General features: G+C 45.0%; 2 protein-coding genes and 1 pseudogene across 2 annotated transcripts in view; 2 read left to right on the top strand and 1 right to left on the bottom strand.

Moving 5' to 3' along the window:
* The window catches only part of DSP (desmoplakin), an 89106-nt gene extending 68055 nt beyond the window's left edge, over positions 1 to 21051 (bottom strand). Inside the window, exon 1 of the mRNA XM_064362965.1 lies at positions 21032 to 21051. Within this exon, the coding sequence (XP_064219035.1) occupies positions 21032 to 21036 (5 nt within the window). The 5' untranslated portion in view covers positions 21037 to 21051. The remainder of the gene's footprint in view (positions 1 to 21031) is intronic.
* On the top strand, positions 1956 to 3213 carry LOC105708687 (isocitrate dehydrogenase [NADP] cytoplasmic-like; annotated as a pseudogene).
* Positions 21052 to 22635: 1584 nt separating the features above from the next.
* LOC105708699 (mitochondrial import inner membrane translocase subunit TIM14-like) lies at positions 22636 to 22917 on the top strand. The gene has a single exon (XM_064363125.1). The coding sequence runs from the start codon at positions 22636 to 22638 to the stop codon at positions 22915 to 22917; it is 282 nt and encodes a 93-aa protein (XP_064219195.1).
* The last annotated feature ends 299 nt before the right edge of the window (positions 22918 to 23216 follow it).

Genomic DNA, 23216 nt, shown 5'->3' with positions numbered 1-23216 from the left:
ACTAAAAATACAAAATTTAGCTGGATGTGGTGTTGGGCGCCTGTAATCCCAGCTACTCGGGAGGCTGAGGCAGGAGAATCGCTTGAACCTAGGAGGTGGAGGTTGCAGCGAGCTGAGACCACACCATTGCACTCCAGCCTGGAGGACAGAGCAAGACTCCATCTCAAAAAAAAAAAAAAAAAAAAAAAGTGCAAGGAAAAGGGGGAGCAAAACTATCAAATCAGACTCACCCACGGAAAATGGAGATGCTAAAACCAGAAGAAGCCAGACTCTGGTGAAGCAGGAGAGAAAGCAGCCAAATCTGATGGGCCTCCTTAACCAAGCCCCCTGGATAATCTCAGCATTGCCTTCTTGCAGAAGCCAGAAGAGCCGTTTTACCAGCCATTTTATGAATGTAAGCTTTTAATAGTTCTAGAAACACACTTGTAAGAAGCAGGAAATCTATCCCATCCCTCTAAAAAAAATTGTTTTTGATAAGTGTAAATACTTTTTTAAAGAAGTAAGCTCATGGCCTGGGGTTAGACTTCTTTTTCTTTTATTTAGTGCCTCTCCCTCATCTGGGTTGTAGATTTTTCTATATACATCCTACATTTTTCAATTTAGCTGTTCATAGAATAAGTGGAAATCAAATTAAGGGAGACATTAACTATAGTCTAAGGATGGGGGAAGGAAGGTGGTGGAAACCGTGCTGGCAGTTTCTAACATCCCATAACAAGAAGCACAATCAGGCCAGGCACGATGGCGCACGTCTGTAAGCCCAGCACTTTGGGAGGGTGAGGCGAGTGGATCACTTGAGCCCAGGGGTTCGAGAGCAGCCTGGGCAACATACAGAAACCCTGTCTCTACCAAAAAGAGAAGAATTAGCGGGGCATGGTGGTGCGTACCTGTAGTCCCAGCTACTCACGAGAATCACCCAAGCCCAGGACACAGAGGTTACAGGGAGCTGAGATCGCGCCAGGCCACTGCATTCCAGCCTGTGTCACAGAGGGAGACCCTGTCTCAAAAAAAAAAAAAAAAGTAGCACCAGGGATGGTGGCCCACACTTGTAATCCCAGCACTTTGGGAGGCCAAGGCGGGCAGATCACCTGAGGTCAGGAGTTCAAGACCAGCCTGACCAATATGGTGAAACCCTGTCTCTACTAAAACACAAAAATTAGCCGGGCATGGTGGGGGTGCCTGTGGTCCCAGCTACTCGGGAGGCTGAGACAGGAGAATTGCTTGAACTTGGGAGGTGGAGGTTGTAGTGAGCCGAGATGGCGCCACTGTACTCCAGAGGGCAACAGAGTGAGACTCTCTCAAAAAAAAAAAAAAGTAGCACAATCAAATGACAGTTTAAAGTCATAATCACGCATTTAACTTGTAAACACTTTATATTGCTTAGCTTTATTCCCTTGTCTATAAAACTACTCCCTGATCTGGGTTCTCCGATGGAATTGGGTGTCCTTCATGACACCTTCGTTCCTGGTAATCCAATTTTTCCTAATAATGTTATCAATGTGTTTTGAAAGATTAGACATGATTGAGCATGTAGTATCTATGTTAAATCATGAATTAGTCAAATTTTAGACCTAACAAATTTTCAATGTGTTAAGATAATGGCATTTGAAAACCTCTTTCTAAAAATAATGTCTCCAAATTTAAACTAAAATGTCAATAGAATAACTGTTTGGAAAAGAATTACAGTGGCATAGCTTTTAATATTTTTAGTACTCACGTTAAGAATTATATACAGGGTTTCTGCGGAGGCTGTGTCAGATGCTGAGGCAGCTGGGGGTCTGGTTTGGGATTGCCAGGCTGTGTATGTGAGTCTGAGCATGTGAGCAGCTGTAGCTCCCCAGCTCCTCGTCGGCACATCATCCCAGCAGGAGATAGACTACATTCAGTTGAGTCTGCAAGACTTTGGGGAATTGGGGTGATAAGACATTGATTCACTGTTAAGGTTTATTAAAGTCAAAATGTCTTAACAAATCAGTGGCAGTTCTATGGTAGAGATGCAAGGAGATGAAATGACATGAATCATTTGGGAACTGATTAAAGAGAAACTCATTTTTCCCTATGTGGGATTGGATCTACATAGCTATGATTTGGACATAGAGAACTGTGATGCCACCAATGACCAAGTCACCAGGGATACTGCAGAAGCTATAAAGAAGTATAATGTTGTAGTGTGTAAGTATTTATGTATCAAGTGTGACACTATCACCCTTGATGAGAAAAAGGTTGTGGAGTTCAAGTTGAAAAAAATGTGGAAATCACCAAAAGGCACTATCCAAAATATTCTGGGTGGCACAGTCTTCAGAGAAGCCATTATCTGCAAAAATATCCCCCAGCTTGTGAGTGGATGGGTAAAACGTATCATCACAGGTCATCATGCTTATGGGGATCAATACAAAGAAACAGATTTTATTGTTCCTGGGCTTGGAAAAAGAGAGATAACCTACACGCCAAGTGACAGAACCCAAAAGGTGACATACCTGGTACATAACTTCGAAGAGGGTGGTGGTGTTGCCATGGGGATGTATAATCAAGAGAAGTTAATTGAAGATTTTGCACTCAGTCCCTTCCAAATGGCTCTAAGGGTTGGCCTTTGTATCTGAGCGCCAAAAACACTATTCTGAAGAAATATGATGTGCCTTTTAAAGACATCTTTCAGGAGACATATGACAAGCAGTACAAGTCCTAATCTGAAGCCCGAAAGGTCTGGTATGAGCACAGGCTCATCAATGACATGGTGGCCCAAGCGATGAAATCAGAGGGAGGTTTCATCTGGGCCTGTAAAAACTGTGATGGTGACACGCAGTCGAACTCCATGGCCCAGGGTATGGCTCCCCTGGCATGATGACCAGCATGCTGGTGTGTCCAGATGGCAAGACAGTAGGAGCAGAGGTTGCCCACGGGACTGTAACCCATCACCACCGCATGTACCAGAAAGGACAGGAGGCGCCCACCACTCCCATTGCTTCCATTTTTGCCTGGACCAGAGGGTTAGCCCACAGAGCAAAGCTTGATAATAATAAAGAGCTTGCCTTCTTTGCAAATGCTTTGGAAGAAGTCTGTATTGAGACGACTGAGGCTGGCTTCATGACCAAGGACTTGGCTGCTTGCATTAAAGGCTTACCCCATGTGCGACGTTCTGACTACTTGAACATGTTTGAATTCATGAACAAATTTAGAGAAAACTTGAAGATCAAACTAGCTCAGGTCAAACTTTAAGTTCACACCTGGGCTGAGGAGGATAAGTGACTTTTGGTAACTAGGTCTACAGGTTTATGTTTTTCTGTATCACACTCAAGGATAAAGGCATCAATTTTGTGATTTGTTTAAAAGCCAGAGTTTATCTTTTCTATAATTTTATAGCCTTTTTCTTATATATACAGTTATTGCCACCTTTGTGAATGTGGTAAGGGACTTTATAAAATTTTATTTTCTAGTAGCAGCCTAGGAATTCGGTTAGTACTCATTTGTATTCACTGTCAGTTTTTTCATGTTTTAATATAAATGACCAAAATCAAGAGTGCTCAAAAGGGTAAATGATAGCCACAGTATTGTTCCCTAAAATATGCATTAGGTAGAAATTGACTCCCTTCCCCTCCTGTCCATGACCTTGGGCACGGGGAGGTTCTGGTGTTACAGATGTCCCATTACTGATATAGAGCTATACCTTCAACTTGCACATGGCCGGAACAAACTGTGAGTGCAACTAAAATGTGTTGACGATTCTGCAGTCGTTTTTGCAAAGAGCTTGCTGAAAGTTTCCAATAGACTAAACATTTTTTAGGCCACTGGAGAGTTTGGAATCTGGAATAAATGCTACCTGGAGGTTTGAAAAAAAAAAAAAGAACTATATATAAATGAATCATTAGGTCTATGTACTGATCACTAAAAACAACAGCAAAAATAAAAATAGTAAAATACCAATTAAGGTAGGAAAAAAGTCTAAAAACACTAGGTATGGTAGAAAGAGCGCTGGATTTTTAGGCAGGTGGACAGGACTCCCAACCCAGAAAAGTTATGTGATTTGTGTGGCATTGCACAGCAAATGCTATATAGCAAAGCCAAGACTCGACCCATGCCTTCAGGTTCTCAGCCCTATTGTTACATTACCCAACATGGCCCCTCAGAGGTAACTCTTCATCCTACAGCTATGCGTGGCTTGCAAGGCCAAAGAGCCAGAAACGGGTTCAACTCTAGATTTTCTCATTCACTAGATTGCCTGTAGCAATGATTCTCAATATTTGCTGTGTATCAGGTTATATGAAGGAGCTTTGGAAAGCATACAGTTGCCCAGATCCCTCTTCCAAAGATTCTGACTCATTTGTTCTGGGGTGGGGCCCAGGCAGCTTAATTTATTAAAAAATCTTCCTGGATGATTCTCATATGCAGCCAATTTGATGAGAATCATTGTTTTCTGGCACTGGTTCTCAACCTGGCTGCACATTAAAATCACTTGGGGAGCTTTGAAAGCTACTACCTGAGTCCCATCCTCAGAAATAGGCAATCACCTGGTCTGGGTGTATCCTGGGCCCTGGCCCTTGCAAAAGCTTGCCAGGTGATGCTAATGTGTAGCAGGTGTGAGACCCATTGCTCATCGGCTCCCCAAACCATACATCCTTAGTCTAAAATCACCTCTCAGGGAAGGGCCTGATCATCAGCATTCTGAAAACTCTAGCCCTGCCGGTGTTCAATAAATGCTTGTTGAAAGAATTGCCTCATGAGAATCAATGTGTATTGGCAGGTGAGAAGAAAAGGGCACGTTTGAGAAACAATACACATTTAATATGAAAATGTCCTGAGGGCAGATTATGTGGTTAGTTAAGCAGATATTATGACAATATGCAGATTATTTTACAAACACAAAGGTGGCCTTCTTAAATTGTACAGGCTGCTATCCTAAACCTGGGATCATCTTATGTAGGGTAAAAACACCTGGTAGCAATTATTTAAGCATACTCTGAGAATGATCCTGGATGGCAGATATATCTAAATGTGTATTCCAAGACGGGTAACCCAAGTAGCCAATATGGAAGTTTGTTCCTTATCTTTGATAAACATCTGAGCCCCTGGTCTGTTTCATGGAACACAGGCTGTACACGGAAGCCCTGAGTTTTGGATGAAATGAAGGTTGCCAGGTGGAGGTCGTCAGGGGCGGGTGTTAAGTGGAAATACTATGGACACTGCATGCTGTTTGCAGGCGGTTGCAGTCTTCCTGGCCAACCCACTGCCAGTGGGCTATGTGGGTATGTTCTCCAGCCTGCCACCGCTGGACTCTCCCATTTGTAACCCCCTAATAAAACTCTGTGTCCCATTTGCTGGCTCTGGGTCTCTTCTCTGGCCTCTTGAACCTGGTGCCTTCCCTACTGAGATTAATAGGAGTGGCACAACACCTTATCTCCAAGAATATTGTGATAGAATCAGCAAATTCTACCTACCTTAACTAATCTCCACCTCAGAATCATTCTTTACTGAATCCAACAGCAGTCTCAGCACAAGGCATCTGGAACACTAGATAATTCTCTTAGCAAATGCTGTTTCCAGTGTATAATGAAGACCATGACCCACCGGTGGGAATTTACACTATGGAAGAGCTATTTTCCTTCACGATATGAGCCAACTAGGAAAAGAAAAAATGATTTCCCCTTTTAACATTATTTAACAAGAATGTTAAGTGACAAAGTAGACTAGCAAAGCTGTCCCTGCTGCATAATCCCACCTTTGTAATAAACATGACCTCGAAGAAATTGACCAAAATTTAAACAGGGCTCATATTTATCTTTGGATACAGAGATTATGGTGATTTTTATTTTCTCCTTTATACCTTTCTGTTTCCCGAATGTTCTGCCTAGTGCAGATACTACTTTTAATATGAAAAAAACACAGTAGCCTTTAAAAATTTTGTGTATTTGTGCAGGAGGTGAGTTAAAAAAATTTAAGGTGCTCCAGCTTGGGGAAAGACTATCAGAGGCATTTCTAAATCTCCTGGCACTCAGACAAGGAGGAGCAGGTTTGTCTGACAGTTTGAAAGCTCAGCAGGTCCATTAGTGCTTTCATAAGCAAATGGAGATTTTGCAAGCCTGGTGTGGAGCTTGCCAGCTTCAGCAAAGTTGGTATCAGGTGACCAATAAAGATGAGGTTCTAATAACCTCTGTCTGTCCACTTGGTGCCCAGCCTGACACATATGAATGGATTTGAACACTTTTGATGTCAGACGCCGTTGAGTGTTAATGTTAAATAGACGGAGAAGACACAAGGAGAAACTACTCAGAAAGATTCGTGGTACTAACCCCTTGGTTCCGACACTTGACTAAAGCTGCTGTCAATGTTTATAAATCTATTTGGTTTGGAAGTCAGGTGCAAATGGTATATGGATGAATCTTTAAGAGAAAATTTAGCTGAACTTATGTGCTTGGCTTACCTGAGAAGCCCAATGAGTATCATAGACCAGTAGTCACTCTCAGATAAAAAACCACAAATCCAGTAGCAATGTCCTTTTAACTTCAGCAGCAAGGCTCTCTTTCCCCAGAAACTTCCAACTCTTCATAACCATCTATAAGACTACTTCTTTAAAACTTTCATCATCGGGGCAGTGGCTCATGCCTGTAATCCCGGCATTTTGGGAGGCCGAGGTGGGAGGATTGCTTGCATCCAGGAGCTCGAAACCAGCCTCGGCAGCATTAGCCAGACCCTATCTCCACAAAAAATTTAAAAATTATTTGGGTGTGGTGGTGAATGCCTGTAGTCCCAGCTACTCAGGAGACTGAGATGGGAGGATTGCTTGAACCCAGGAGGTCAAGGATGCAGTGAGCTATGACTGCACCACTACACTCAGCCTGAGTAATAGAGGAAGACCTGTCTCAAAAAAACAAAACCAAACCCTGATGCTCAATCTCTTTTTGCTATGAGCTTCTTCCACCTCTTCCTGAATTTTCCACTTTTCCTCTGTTGTGTGACACAGATATTCTTCCTTAATTACTTTCCTGAAGCAAAACTTTCCCTTAATATCTTCAACCCTAAAACCATCAACACCCTTCCAGTATCCTCAAACACCCATCCCATCTCACTACCATCAGAAAGCCTTACATTAGGAAGTTTTATTTTCTGCTTAACTTAAATGTCATCTATAATAAATTGAGTTGTAAAAAACTTGAGGGAAGCAATCTATTTATCCATCTTTGTATCCCTCCAAAAGCACGTAGGCTACTAAACATTTGTAGAACAAATGAGTTTCTTCTGAAAGAACAACAGTAGCACTTTATAATGATATCATACATTTGTTTATATAGAGCCATTTTCAAAGCGTATGAGCCTTGCAGCTGCAAATGGAATCCGCAGAACTACAGAACTGACATCTTCTGGGAGTTACTTAGGAAAAAGGCATCTTGCCTCCTGCTCCCTTCTGCTCCCCGCTTCCCTTATACACACTGACTAAACTGGAATCTGAGTTTTAATAAAATCCCAGGCAATTCCTTTGGCATTCAAGGTTGAGGACCATTGGTCTAAACTATAGCACTGGCTCTCAACCTTGGCTGCACATTGGAATCACATAGAAAACTCCAAAAATACAGATGCCTGGGTTCCAGCCCTCTTCTGCCCATCCTGATTTAATCAACTCCCCCTGAACAATCGGATTCTTCTTCTTTTCTTGAGATAGGGTCTTGCTCTGTTGCCCAGGCTGGAGTGAAGTGGCACAGTCACAGCTCACTGCAGCCTCAGCCTCCCCAGGCTCAGGAGATCTCCCACCTCATCCTCCCAAATAGCTAGGACTACAGATGCACACCACCACACCCAGCTAATTTTAGCATTTTTTGTCACTCAGGCTGGGCTTGAATTCCTGGGCTCAAGCAATCCGCCCACCTCAGCCTCCCAAAGTACTGGGATTACAGGTGTGAGCCACCACACCCTGGCCAACAATAGGATTCTCAAAGGTGCCCCAGTGAGCAGCCAGAGAAGAGAACCATTGTGAGTGTCCTCATGGGAACTCTCCAAAACTCCTACAATATTTTATGAGCCCAGTGTGTCGCTTCTATAGTGATTTCCCTTTTTTTCCCCCATGCAACTTTCCCTTAAGATTGTATTACTTCTCATCTTCCATAAAAATATCACTCAGGCCAGGCATGGTGGCTCACACGTGTAACCCCAGCACTTTGGGAAGCCGAGGTGGGTGGGTCACGAGGTCAAGAGATCAAGACCATCCTGGCCAACGTGGTGAAACCCTGTCTCTAGTAAAAATACACAAAATTAGCTGGGCATGGTGGTGTGTGCCTGTAGTCCCAGCTACTCAGGCGGCTGAGGCAGAAGAATTGCTTGAACCCAGGAGACAGAGGTTGCAGTGAGCTGAGATCATGCCACTGCACTCCAGCCTGGCAACAGAGTGAGACTCTGTCTCAAAAACGAAAATAAACAAACAAAATCACTCCATTTTATTTCTCATTAGACACTTACTGAGCACCTAGGATTTGCACAAACACAAAACCCGTTCTTAAACTTCCTTTCACAGTAAATTATCTAAATTCTCTTTCTTGGGCTATTTCTCCATTAACCCTATTTTCTAATTTTATAAGCATTCTTTGGTACCGGTATAATTTTGACGTCATTTCCAGAGTACAGGAAAAGAAAATTAATTCCATTTTGTCTAGTTTTAAAACAACTTACAGATTATTTTAAGCCAGAGATACAAAAATTGATTATATTTAAAAGCAAATAGACCCAGTTTTTTTTTTTAATTTTAATAATTTTTGAGATGGAGTTTCGCTCTTGTTGCCTCGGCTGGAGTGCAATGGCGTGACCTCAGCTCACTGCAACCTCCGCCTCCCAGGTTCTGGAGATTCTCCTGCCTCAGCCTCCCGAGTAGCTGGGATTACAGGTGGCTGCCACCATGCCCAGCTAACTTGTGTATTTTTAGTAGAGACGGGGTTTCGCCATGTTGGCCAGGCTGGTCTTGAACTCCTGACCTCAGGTAACCCGCTTGCCTCAGCCTCCCAAAGTGCTGGGATTACAGGTGTGAGCCACCAGGCCTGGCTGACTCAGTTCTTTAACCTTGATCAATACAATCAATATACTATGTTTCACTTTCTCATCCAAACTATAACAGCTGAGGCTTCTAGAGGGTTTGCAATACCCCAACAGGTGCTGAGTGTTTTACCTGTATTATCTCACTTGATCTACCCAACAACGCTGTGAGGTACATTCTATTGTTATCTCTATTTTTTTGAATGAAAAAACAGTGACACAAAGAAGTTCAGTAACTGGCTTAAGGCCACACAACTTGTCACCCCGATGATTGGCTCCAAACCCAGGCAGTCACAGAGCATGCTGGTCACTATTGAGCCATCTGTTCTATGCGGGACGGCGCTCCAGGAACACAGCGATACTATTTAGGATTCCAGAGTCTGAGGGAGCGACTGCTTCTTTCTTAGGTCTTGACAGACCACTGAGTGCAGTTTTTCTAAACCTTCTTCCCACTTTAAACTGTGGTCCATAAAGCTGTTTCCCAGGTATAACCCACTGTGAAGTTGAAAATGATTTTATGTTTGGACAAATTCCTACTGAATGTTAAGCTAGATAGGAAACACATCCTGACTGATACAGATGAAGGCCTGAGTGAAGAAGTCTTATTTTTATAAAGGAGTTTTCCCCTCCTCACCAGATCCAGTTTTCAATGTTGATATCTCTGTTGCAAAAAGATGATAAATAAACGTATCCTCTGCTCAGCAGTGGGTGTGTGCATGTGAATATAAGGGTAAGAAAGTCAAGAAATGCCCAATAGAATACAAATGGCATTCTTGGGCTGGGCGTGGTGGCTCATGCCTGTAATCCCAGCACTTTGAGAGACTGAGGTGGGAGGACTGCTTGGGCCCAGGAGTTCAAGGCCAGCCCTGGGCAAAACTATCTCAAAAAAAAAAAAAAAAAAAAAGGAAGGCGCGAAGGAAAAAAGGAAGGAAGAAAATTTAAAAGGCAAAGGGCATTATTATTATTATTATTTATTTATTTATCTATTTTGAGACAGAGCCTTGCTCTGTCACCAGGCTGGAGTACAGTGGTGCAATCTCGGCTCACTGCAACCTCCACCTCCTGAGTTGATGCTATTCTCCTGCCTCAGCCATCTCTGTAAGTAGCTGGGATTACAGGCATGTGCCACCACAGCCGGCTAAGTTTTGTATGTTTAGTAGAGACGGGGTTTCACCACGTTGGCCAGGCTGGTCTCAAACTCTTGACTTCAGGTAATCCACCCAGCTCAGCCTCCCAAAGTGCTGAGACTATAGGCGTGAAGCACCGTGCCTGGTAGGGCAGTCTTTTTCTTTGGATTCTTTTTCTTTGGGCCTCTTCTGTAACCATCAATATTAAAAGCCCTTTTCTTTCATCCTTCCCTCACTGAGGAGGAAATGGTTTCCTTTCATCCCTTCTGGTTGTTCTAGAGCAGAATTTCTCTACCTGAGCGCTATCGACATTTTGGACTGGACGATTCTTTGCTATGGAGGGCTGTCCTGTGGATTGTAGGATTTTCTGCAGATTCCCTGGCCTCTACCCAGTAGACACAGCAGCCCCTCATTTCAGTGTGATGACCAAAAATGTCTTGCCTCATGTCCCCTGGGGAGTAGAGAGGGAGAGGCAAAATCACCCCGGGTTGAGAACCACTCTTCTGGGAGTATTCCCTGGCATTGCAACTCCACACATTCACATTTTGCCATATTGCATCCTTAACTATTGTCCCAAAGATTTCAAGGCCACATATTAGGTGTCCCTAGTATTGTTTCTCTGTTTTTTCTCCCTGTCCTTGCCTTTTGAGCCCTCATCGATGAACTCCCCAGGCGATATCTTGAAGGTGACATGCTGACATGTTGCCCAGGCTGGAGTGCAATGGCGTAATCTTGGCTCACTGCAACCTCTGCCTCCTGGGTTCAAACAATTCTTGTGTCTCAGCCTCCCGAGTAGCTGGGATCACAGGCATACACCACCACACCCAATTAATTTTTGTATTTTTAGTAGAGAGGGGCTTTCACCATGTTGGCCAGGCTGGTCTTGAACTCCTGGCCTCAAGCAATCCACCTGCCTTGGCCTCTCAAAGTGCTGGGATTATAGATGTGAGCCATCATGCCCAGCCCGAGCTCATATTTCAGGAGCACAAAGATGGCCTTGGAGGGTCCACGAGTCCCAGAGTGGGAGGATGCTCTACCATCACCACTGCCTTATCTGCAGAGGTGGCTTGCTCCTGAGGGCCTTCCTTTGAAGTTTATGTGGACACCATAGCACCGCAGACATTATTCTGGTAGTTCCTCATAGAAAACAAATGTCTCATCTTCAATGGTGTTGATAAACATAAAACACCAGTGCTCCAAGCGCAGTTTACCTAAGGGCAAAGGCAGGACTCTAATATACAGAATAAGCAAAGAAGACAGGTTAAGAATGCTGACTAGAGAGAGTAGCTTGTTTTTGCTCCTCTTTTATGTGGGTCTCAGTGATGCAAGTATCGATGGATGTGAATGTAAGGCTGGTTGCCTCGTCGGGAGCTCGGACGCACACCCCTCATCTTTTTTCCGAAAGCTCAGACAAGCTCGGACAAACCCAGACGAGCTCGGGCAAGCTTGGACGTGCTCAGGCATGTTCCCTTCTCCCGTGCTCGCACAGCCTGGCCTTCCCTTAAAGAGCCCAGTATGCAAACAAGGTCTTGTAACCCTAGCCTCTTGCTAGCCAATAGCAGTCAAGTCTTATTGACCAATAGCAGATGAGTCTTAATAGCCAATAGCAGTCAAGTTTTACTAGCCAATAGGAGCCGAGTCCTGTATGCAAACAAAGTCCTGTAACCATACCCAATAGTAGTCCTACTTTGCCCACACCGTGCTCTCCCAAACCAATCGAGCTATTTCACTCCCTACAAAACCCCATGCCTGAGAGGAGTCCGTGCAACTTCTTCGGCCCCTCCTGTCAGACCGCAGAACCTCACCTGGGAGCCTGAATAAACCCTTTGCATTGGATCTTCTTGTGCTGGCCTCAGTTTCTTCCTTTTAAACTCAGCGAGAACAAACCTTACAGTGAACATGTGATAGAAAATTGTTTCCATTGTTTGGATCCAGTTAAAAAAGACAAATTAGACAAGACTGCCCACGGCCAGCTTCTAGTTGACTTTGAACCAATGACTCAATAATAGCAATGACTGGCCGGGCGCAGTGGCTCAAGCCTGTAATCCCAGCACTTTGGGAGGCCGAGGCGGGTGGATCACGAGGTCAAGAGATCGAGACTATCCTGGTCAACATGGTGAAACCCTGTCTCTATATAATACAAAAAATTAGCTGGGCATGGTGGTGCGTGCCTGTAATCCCAGCTACTCAGGAGGCTGAGGCAGGAGAATTGCCTGAACTCAGGAGGCGGAGGTTGCGGTGAGCTGAGATCGCGCCATTGCACTCCAGCCTGGGTAACAAGAGCAAAACTCCATCTCAAAAACAAATAATAATAATAATAATAGCAATGACTAACACTTTTTTTTTTTAAGACATGAGGTCTTGCTATATTGCCCAGACTGGTTTTGAACTCCTGAGCTCAAGCAATCCTCCCTCCTCAGCCTCCCAAAGTACTGGGATTACAGGTGTGAGCCACTGCGCCTGGCCACTAACACCTACTGAGAACATACTACGTGCCAAAACTGTGCCAAGCACTTTACTTGATTGTCTCACTCACTTTAACCTCACAGCAGGTTTAAGAAGTACATGTCATTATCATCTCCATTTTACAGATGACCAAACAGACGCATATTGATCAAGTTACTTGTCCAAGTTTATATATTTTTTGTTTTGTTTTTTCTTTTTCTCTCTCTCTCTCTTTTTTTTTTTTTTGAAACAGAGTCTTGCTCTGTTGCCCAGGCTAGAGTACAATGGTGTGATCTTAGCTCAAGGCAACCTCTGCCTCCTGGGTTCAAATGATTCTTGTGTCTCAGCCTCCTGAGTAGCTGGGATCACAGGCATGTACCACCACGCCCAACTAACTTTTGTATTTTCAGTAGAGAGGGGGCTTTCACCATGTTGGCAAGGCTGGTCTTGAACTCCTGGCCTCAAGTATTCTACCTGTCTTGGCCTCCCAAAGTGCTGGGATTATAGATGTTAGCCATCACGCCCAGCCCGAGTTCATATTTCTTACAAAGTCACAAAATAGAGATTCAGGGCCCAGCGCAATGGCTCATGCTTGTCATTCCAGTGTTTTCAGAGGCTGAGGCAGGAGAATTGCTTGAGGCCAGGAGTTGGAGACCAGCCTGGGCAACATAATGAAACTGTCTCTACAAAAAAAAAAAAAAAATTTTAATTAGCTGGGTCTGGTGGCATGCACCTGTACTCCTAGCTACTCAGGTGGCTGAGGTGGGAGGATCCTTTGAGCCCAGGAGGTTGAGGCTACAGTGAGCCATGATCATGCCAGTGCATGCCAGCCTGGGTGACAGAGTGAGACCTTGTCAAAAAAAAAAAAAAAAAGACAGAGAGAGAGCTACAAACCCAGGGAGTTTTTGTTTTTGGTTATCATTCTTATGTGTGTTTGTACAATCTTTTCCAAATTGTAGTGAAATACACATTACAGAAATCTTAACCATTTTTAAGTGTACAGTTCCATTGACATTAAGCACATTCACAATGTTGTGCAACCGTCACCACCACCCATCCCCAGAGCGTTGTCATCTTTCCAAACTGATGCTCTGCACCTATTAAATAATAATTCCCATCCCCCACCAACTCTAGCCTTTGGTAACCCTCATGCTACTTTCTCTATGAATCTGACTCCTATAGATATCTCAAATAAGTGGAATAATACAGGATTTGTTTTTCTGTATCTGGCTTATTTTTACCGAAAGTAATGTTCTCGAGGTTCATTCTTGTTGTCACACGTGTCAGAATTTCCTTCCTATATAAGGCTGAATAATATTCCATTGTATGGATAGGCCATATTGTGTTTATCCATTCATCCAACATCACCTTTTGGCTATCACGAATAATACTGCCATAAATGCCGGTGTACAAATATTTCTTCAAAACCTGTTTTCTTTTTTTGAGACAGAGTCTCACTCTGTCACCCAGGCTGGGGTGCGGTGGCGTGATCTTGGCTCACTGCAACCTCCACTCCCAGGTTCAAGTGATTCTCCTGTCTCAGCCTCCCTAGTAGCTGGAATTACAGGTGCCCACCACCATACCCAGCTAACTTTTATATTTTTAGTAGAGATGGTGTTTCGCCAGGTTGGCAAAGCTGATCTCAAACTTCTGACCTCGAGTGATCTGCCCATCTCAGCCTCCCAAAGTGCTGGGATTACACGCATGAGCCACCGTGCCCAGCCAAGACCCTGTTTTCAATTCTCCTGGATGTATACCCAGTGGTGAGATTGCTGGATCATATGGTGATTCTCTGTGTAATTTTTTGGGACTTTCATACTGTTTTCCACAGTGGCTGCACCATTTTACATTCCACCAACAATGGGTTCCAATTTCCAATCAATTTTTTTCCAGGGAATAGTCTGTCTTCAGCCTTCAGCTCCTTTCATGGGCTTTGGTGGCGGTTGCGGGGCAGCACACACAGGTCTAAATAGGGGTGGCGGTGTTCGGTCCTTGCGGGCTTCATGAGATCCATTCCTGACTACTTTATCGTGAATTGCCCAACTCACACAGTAATGTAACTTCACATGCAGCTTGAGAAGCGCACAGGCATCGAAGACGGTTGCTTCAAAAATGTCCCTGACTCTGTGGCCTCCACTCTGTTTCGAAAGACAAATTTCCTAATGGGCTTGCCCTTGGGCACACATCGGGCACAGTTCATGCAGTGAATAGGCTACATGTGGCCATGACCCTTTTTGGCATGACTATCGTTCCTTCTTTCCTTTGTCATCTTGAAGGCACGGGCCAGAGAGAGGAGCCGTTTCTGTTTTCAATAGTTAGCATCCTATGGTTGTGAAGTGTGTCCCTAAGACCTTGAAATTAGTTATATGCCAAGCCTTTCCCTTCTAGACCTTTTCTTCTTAATTCAGTAGCAACGCACACACTCAAAGGAAAGATCTTGATCATAATATGGTAGCTCATGAGGATTCATGCTCATTACATTCCTCACTGCCCTCGGCTAGTCAGTTCTTTGGCAAGTGGCTAAGGTGGTTGGTTGGGAGGGCAGGAATGGATAATATAAAACCACCTTCTCTCTCTAGTCCTGAGCCTCGGGGATGCGAAAGCCCCTCTCTTCTCCCTCTTCTATACTTTTAGGGGTCTCTCTAAGCATTTAGGAAATACGTTGAAAAGAAACATGTCATGTTACAGAAAAGATCAGCCTATTCCGATTCCATTAATTTTAATGGGAATGATCTTTCAGGAAACCTGTTCTGACTTGATCAAGGGCGCTTGGTCTAGGCAGATTCTCGGCCTGGCATTCAGAACTTGATAAAAGGTGTGGCTGCTGAGACAGAGAGGAATGACTCACACCTGCCCACGACTCAGCAGGGGCCCTACCCAAGGCGGGTCCCTTTCTCCTCCTCCTCCTCCTCCTCCCTGTTTTTCCTCTGTCTGCTTCAAGCTTTCAGGCCTTCCTGCTTCCAGGCACCCTGGGAAACAGTGGCTGAAATAACATAGGGATGATTCATCCCTATTTGACCAAAAGAAGGGAAGGCAGGAGCAGCTCTTGATTGAATGAGTTTTAAGGCCTGAGTTTCCCAACTCACAGTCACGACAGTGTCAGGGCAGCTTGGGCTTCCACGGCGTCTCGCTCCAAATCTGGACTAAAGCCAGCTCAAATGCATACACCCCAAATTAGGTTTGGGGTGTATCCTGGCAATTTAAAGAATCACCTAGTGTTGCAGTCATAGAACTGTGGCATTTTAGGGCTGAAGTGGATTTTACATATACAATGTCATAGAGCCAATGGCTTAACTTTCAAGGTATTTTCCAGCCAGTTTACTTCAAGTTAGTAGTTTGAATGGGCCTTTTGATGGGAATATTTACACCACAGAAATTGACAAATACTACAAATCAGGCTTCTCTCTCCTCCCACTTCATTAGAGCTGATTGTTAAAAAAAAATGTACTAGCCCATCATTGACATTGTCCAAATCCTTCATTTATAGTTGAAAAAACTAAGGCCTAGAGACAGAAAACGAACAACTTACCCAGGGTCACGCTCTTAGTTAGCAGCGGGATTTAGAATCAGAATCTTTTGTGCTCTATTTCTTTTTTTTTTTTTTTTGAGATGGAGTCTCACTCTGTCACCCAGGCTGGAGTGCAGTGGCGCCATCTCAGCTCACTTGCAACCTCTGCCTCCTGAGTTCAAGCAATTCTCCTGCCTCTGCCTTCCAAGTAGCTGGGATTACAGGCACCCACCACCACGTCCAGCTAATTTTTGTATTTTAAATAGAGACAGAGTTTTACCATGTTGGCCAGGTTGGTCTTGAACTCCTGACCTCAAGTGATCCACCTTCCCCGGCCTCCCAAAGTGCTAGGCGTGAGCCACTGCGCCTGGCCTTTTGCGTTCTATTTCAATGAGTGGATACTGAAAGCATAGTCCTATCACCCCAGCCTAGCATCCTGTCAAAAAAATAGAAGCAGGAGGATGTGACTGCACTATTGATGGGGAGTGAGGGACAAGAATTCCTCTGAAAATAGGGTTTTAGGGGAAAGAGACTGACTGCTATTAAACCTCTCCTGGAATTCCCTCTCATAGTTTAGGCTGAGCGTGGGGCCACGTTCTTCCCATACTTATGTGGAATGCAATAGGGAGACGCAGACACAATCGTGTATTTGTAATATCCTCAACAATAAGAGGCTTCGTTGCCCTTGAGGAGAAGTGGCGTGCCGTGTAGGCCAGGGTCAACAGCGTGACCACAAATAAGAAGAAATAAACTAGACTAGAAATACGCCATTTAGGATGGGTTATGGACTCGCTCAGTTGTCTCTGTGATCAATGTGGATCCAACACAAAAAGCAAATGAACTTTGATGCTTGCATTTTTTTCCCACAGTGTGATTTTTCTATACTTGTACAGCTGAGCTCAAAGCTCTGGTTAGGACTCTCACAGGAGGATCAAAGTCCAGAAAGTATGGACACTTAGAACAAACCAAAGCAGCAGGCATGGCGGCTCATGCCTGGAATCCCATCACTTTGGGAGGCTGAGGCGGAAGAATCACTTAAGCCCAAGAGTTTGACGGCCAGCCTGGGCACCATAGTGAGACCCCCAGTGCTACAAAAAATTTGAAAGCTAGCCAGGTGTGGTGGCGCATGCCTGTAGTCCCAGCTACTTGGGAGGCTGAGGGAGGAGGATCACTGGCGCCCTGATTGACCCATAGCACTCCAGCCTGGACAACAGAGCAAGACTGTCACACACACACAAAAAGTAAAGTATAAGACAGGCAAGGAAAGGACGGATGGAAGAGATGGAAACTCTAGTTAGAGGGTGCGTTCCATCCTCCTAGGGTGGCTCTGCGGAGCCAGTATGAACCAGTTCCAGGACAACATACAATAGGATCAATACTACCTGTTATTTAAATCCTGAAGTCATATAACATTGTATATGTAAAATCTGTTTCAGCCCTAAAATGCCACAATTCTATAATTGCAACACTGGGGGATTCTTTAAATTGCCAGGATACACCCCAAACCTAAATTAGAGAGTGCAGCCACAAGAGCTGACCCTCAGAAAGGTAAAGGGACAACCCCCATGCCACGGAGGGCAGTGAGCCTTCGGGGAACGGTGGGGCCTCTGCTTCTGTGTGGTTGAATCACCTGGACCAGTGAGGCGGGAACAGGAACCCGACTGGCCAGGTTGCACGGGATGCAGGAGAAGGGAGGAATGTGCCAGATGTCTCCAGCACGGCTGGCCCCGCCTCGGCCTCCACACTGACGCCGTAACCCTCTGCAGTTCGTCTGGTCCAACCTGCCCTACGACGAATGAGCTCTGCCAAAAGCCACCAGCGTCTTTCTCATTCTTTCCTGGAGGCTCATCTCAGTCCCGGCCTCCTCCGCCACCGCAGGGTTTGCTACACTTAGCTCAGAGGGAGAACACTGCCCCCGTTCCTGCACGCCGCGCCACACCGCATGACTGTCCTTTACACACTGCGGTGCCGGTAGCGCTTTCACCTATCCGCTTGTAGTCACTGTCTCCTGGAAAGAGTGACAGGATTCTTGGTGTCCCTGAGCAGGACAAGGAGTCACTCACACTGGGCAAAAGAACAGGAAGGCCAGGCCTGGACAGGCTGCCGTCTTGCCCAGATGCAAACGCCAGCTGTCAGAGCAGGGGGGGAACAGAAGGACGCCCCCGAGTGGAAGCCACCCCCAGAAGCAGGGAGCCCAGCCAAAGACTCCGAGGGGCCATACCAACTTCAGGCTGGGGTCTGAGGAACTCTGCTCCCCTTTGGAGGGAAACCCACGAGCCCCATAAAGCACCATGGCTGTGCTGGCATGAGAACCGTATACCCTGCAGATCTAATGTTTGTTGTATTCTCTTTTGCTCTCCGTTGGCACCACTTAGAAAAGTCTTTTTTGAAAGTTCCAGCATCTAACAGTAAGAGGGAAAAAGAGGGAAAGGGTTGTATCTACTCTTGGCAAAAATACTAAAGCAGCAGCAGCTTGCTAAATAGTTAAGGTCCTGATTATTTTTCGGGGGGGGGGGTTGCTTTTGTTTCTTTGTTTTTGTTTTTGTTTTTTTGAGTTGGAGTCTCACTCTGTCACCCAGGCTGGAGTGCAATGGCGTGATCTCAGCTCACTGCAACCTCTGCCTCCCGGGTTCAAGCAATTCTCCTGACTCAGCCTCCCCAGTAGCTGGGATTATAGGTGCGAACCATACCCAGCTAATTTTTGTATTTTTAATAGAGACAGGGTTTCACCATGTTGACCTGACTGGTCTTAAACTCCTGACCTCAGGCAACCCACCTGCCTCAGCCTCCTAAAGCGCTAGGATTACAGGCGTGAGCCTCCGCGCCCGGCCAGGTCATGGGTTTTGAAGTGATATTTTATTTCTGCCACCTCCTCTTTGAAATCCCTCTTCAGACTCCTGAACCTCAGCACTGCCTTCATTCTCCTCGTACACGGCCTCAGTCACCTTCGATGCCTCCTTCTTCTTCTGCCCCATAAACAGGCTGTTTAGCGAGGTTCCGCCCTCTGCTGGCTTCCTGTCTCTTCACTCTGTCCTCCATGGTATCATCTGTTGTTTAAGACTTCAACTGTAACCTTGGGAGGATGACCCCAAATCTAGCACTGACCTTCTCCAGACACACTGTCAACCTTCTGGGCTACACCGCCTGGGCAGGCAATTGTTGTCTTACCCCAGTATTCCCCAAAATGAATTGATTTCTTTCACCCTAAGCTCAAAAGTTTCAGGTAGTCCAACAGCCTTGGACTACCGCCCTACCGTCTTAGCCTTACCTCTGGTTATCAAAGCCTGTTGACTCTATGTCCCCTGCTCCCTTTACACCCTCCTCTTTCCAATACCTGCATCCCCACCCAATCCAAGGGTGCCTTACCTCTTCCCTTCATCACTGCAAAACCCTGCAAACTGGTCTCCCCACTTCCAGTATCTCCCCATTCTAAATCAGCCTAGATCAGCCCTGACAGCCTTCCATCAGTAAGCCCAGCCCAGGATTTCTGTGCTGCCACCTGAAATACCTTTCAGACGACAGATGGGGTGCCTTGACCAAAATCTATCATCACTGTTCCCTACACACAGCCTCATGTTTCCCTACCTGTTTCTTCTCCGCAGAACACTTTCCATTGCAACCTCACCTGCTGAAAGCCCTTTGAACCTAATCCAAAAGCCCCGCCTTTTTTTGAGATGGAGTCTAGTTCTGACGCCCAGGCTTGAGTGCAGTGGTGTGATCTCAGCTCACTGCAACCTCCGCGTCTTGGGTTCAAGTAATTCTTCTGCCTCAGTGCGCCCACGGCCTCCCTCCCCTGAGTAGCTGGGATTACAGGTGAGCGCCACCATGTCCAGCTAATTTTTGCATTTTAGTAGGGACAGGGTTTCACCATGTTGGCCAGGCTGGCAGGCTGGTCTCGAACTCCTGACCTTACATGATCAAAATTCACACACACACAGATTGAGTATCCCTTATCTGAAATGCCCGGGACCAGATATGTTTTGAACTTGGGATGTTTTCAGGTTTTGCAATATTTGCATATACAGGCATACCTCATTTTATTGCACTTTGCTTTATTATGTTTTGCAGATGTCGCATCATTTACAAATTGAAGCCTTGTGGCCAACTCTGTGTCAAGCAAGTCTACCTGCACCATTTTTCCACAGCATAGGTTCACTTCATGCCTGTGTCACATTTTAGCAATTTTTGCAATATTCCAAAGTTTTTCATTATTCTTATTATATATCTGCTGTGGTGATCTGTGACCAGTGATCTTTGATGTCACTTTCATGATTGTTTGCAGGCAACACAAGCTGCGTGCGTATAAGACGGCAGACTTCATTGATAAATGTCGTGTGGGTTCTGAGTGCTCCCCCAGCCAGCCTTTCCCACATTTCTCTCCCTCTCCTCAGGCCTCCCTATTCCCTGAGACACAACAATATTGAAATTAGGCAATTGAATAACCCTACAATGGCCTCTAAGTGTTCAAGTGAAAGGAAGTGTCGCAAGTCTCTCACCTTAAATCAAAGGCTGGTAATAGTGAAGCCTGGTGAGGAAGGCATGTCAGAAGCCAACGTGGGCCAAAAGCTAGGCTCTTGCACCAGAGTTAGCCAAGTTGTGAATACAAAGGAAAAGTTCTTGAAGAAAATTAAAAGTGCTACTCCAGTGTGCAGATGAATGATAAGAAACCCCAACAGCCTTTGCTAATATGGAGAAAGTTTCAGTGGTGTGGGTAGAAGAACAAACCAGCCACAACATTCTCTTAAGCCAAAACTAATCCATAGCAAGGCCCTAACTCTCTTCAACTCTATGAAGGCTGAGAAAGATGAGGAAGCTGCAGAAGAAAAGTTGAAGCTAGGAGAGGTTGGTTCATGAGGCTTACGGAGCAAAGTCATTTCCATAACTTGGACCCTCCTAGGCTGATGACAGAGCCCTCTCCACCGTTCCGACCGTTCCCAGTACTCACTGCATGCTGTTCTTCTGAGTGATCTGCCAGGCTGTCCTCCCTGATGGACTCCCGGCCCTTGCCTTGCTGGGCTTTGTGTCTGCTGTGCTTACCTCTGGCCTTAAAATGTATAGACAGATAATCATTTATTAGGTAATTGAAGGGAAGAGCCCATCCTATCTTTCTATCTGTTTGTCTATCTAGAGAAATACATATAAAGCTCATTTAAGACCAGGGTTTGCTGGGCACAGTGGCTCACACTTGTAATCCCAGCACTTGGGGAGACCAAGGCAGGAGGATCACTCGAGCCCAGGAGTTCAAGACCAACTCACCACACTTTTCCATACTATCTTCCTTGCTGTTCTTTAAACCAAAATATTTATTGAGAAGCTATTTCATGTAAGACCCACTAGCAGATATTAGAGGAAATATGAGTCAGATTTAACCCTGGTCTTTTAAAAAATTTTTATTTAAAAGTTTTTTTAATTTTAAAAAACAGCATTGATGAAGGTGGCTCCACTAAATAATGGATTTTCAACATAAAAAAAACTTAGCCTTCTGTGGAAGAAGACGCCGTCTAGGACTTTCATGGCTAGAACAGAGGAAGTCAATGCCTGGCTTCAAAGCTGCAGCAAGTCATCCAGAAGATCTAGCTAACAGCATTGATGAAGGTGGCTGCACTAAATAATGGATTTTCAATGTAAACAAAACAGCCTTCTGTAGAAGAAAACGCCCTGTAGGGCTTTCATGGCTAGAACAGAGGAAGTCAATGCCTGGCCTCAAAGCTTCAAAGGACAGGCTGCCTCTCTTCTTAGGGACTAATGCAGCTGGTGACTTTAAGTTGAAGCCAATGCCCATTTCCCATTTCAATAATCCTAGGGCTGTTAAGAATGATGCTAAATCTCCTCTGCCTGTGCTCTAGAAATGGAACAACAGAGCCTGGATGACAGCACATCCATTTATAGCCTAGCATGGTTTACTAAATGTATTAAGCCCACTGTGGAGACCCGTTGTTCAGAACAAAAGATTCTTTTGAAAACATGACTGCTCAATGAAATGCACCTAGTCACCCAATAACCCTGAAGGAGATGTACAAGGAGACAAATGTAATTTTCATGGCTGCTAACACAACATTCATTCTGCAGCTCATGGATCAAGGAGTAATTTCAACTTTCAAGTCTTAATATTTAAGAAATACATTTTTCCAGGTGTGGTGGCTCACGCCTGTAATCCAAGCACTTTGGGAGGCCGAGGTGGGTGGATGATGAATGAGGTCAGGAGTTCAAGACCAGCCTGTCCAACATGGTGAAACCCTGTCTCTACTAAAGATACAAAAAATTAGCCGGCCTGGTGGTGTGCACCTGTAATCTCAGCTACTTGGGAGGCTGAGGCAGGAGAATCGCTTGAAGTCAGAAGGCAGATGTTGCAGTGAGCTGAGGTCACGTCATTGCACTTCAGCCTGGGTGACAGGGTGAGACTTTGTCTCAAAATAAAAATAAAAGAAAGAAATTCGTTTTGGCTCCCTGCTCCAGGCGTGCAGGTGTTGGCCACGATCTCTGCGGTGGGATGAGCCGGGCTCCCGGTGGAAGCAAGGGAACCCAGCCGCAGCAGCCACGGCCAGTACAATGGTAGCAGTTGGACTGACCATTGCAGCTGCAGGATTTGCAGGCCATTATGTTTTGCAAGCCATGAAGCATATGGAGCCTCAAGTAAAACAAGTTTTTCAAAGTCTACCGAAATCTGCCTTCAGTGGTGGCTATTACAGAGGTGGGTTTGAACCCAAAATGACAAAACGGGAAGCAGCATTAATACTAGGTGTAAGCCCTACTGCCAATAAAGGGAAAATAAGAGATGCTCATCGACGAATTATGCTTTTAAATCATCCTGACAAAGGAGGATCTCCTTAGATAGCAGCCAGAATCAATGAAGCTAAAGATCTACTAGAAGGTCAAGCTGAAAAATGAAGTAAACGTATCATGCATTTTGAGTTCATATTACTTTATGTATATGAGTATTAACTTTTTATAATAAAATGCCTCAGAGTTACAGTTTTAAAAAAAAAAAGAAATGCATTTCATAAAGCTATAGTTCCCATAGACACATGATTCCCCGGATAGATGTGGGCACAGTAAATTGAAAACCTTTTGGAAACGATTCACCATTCTAGATGCCATTAAGAACATTTGTAATTCATGGGAGGAAGCCA

This window comes from Aotus nancymaae, unplaced genomic scaffold, assembly GCF_030222135.1.
Source record: "Aotus nancymaae isolate 86718 unplaced genomic scaffold, 86718_ANA_hifiasm-v0.15.2.pri h1tg000051l, whole genome shotgun sequence".
NCBI classification, from domain to species: domain Eukaryota; kingdom Metazoa; phylum Chordata; class Mammalia; order Primates; family Aotidae; genus Aotus; species Aotus nancymaae.
The sequence above is the reverse complement of the archived record's forward strand: the minus strand, read 5'-3'. Positions and strand labels throughout refer to the sequence as shown.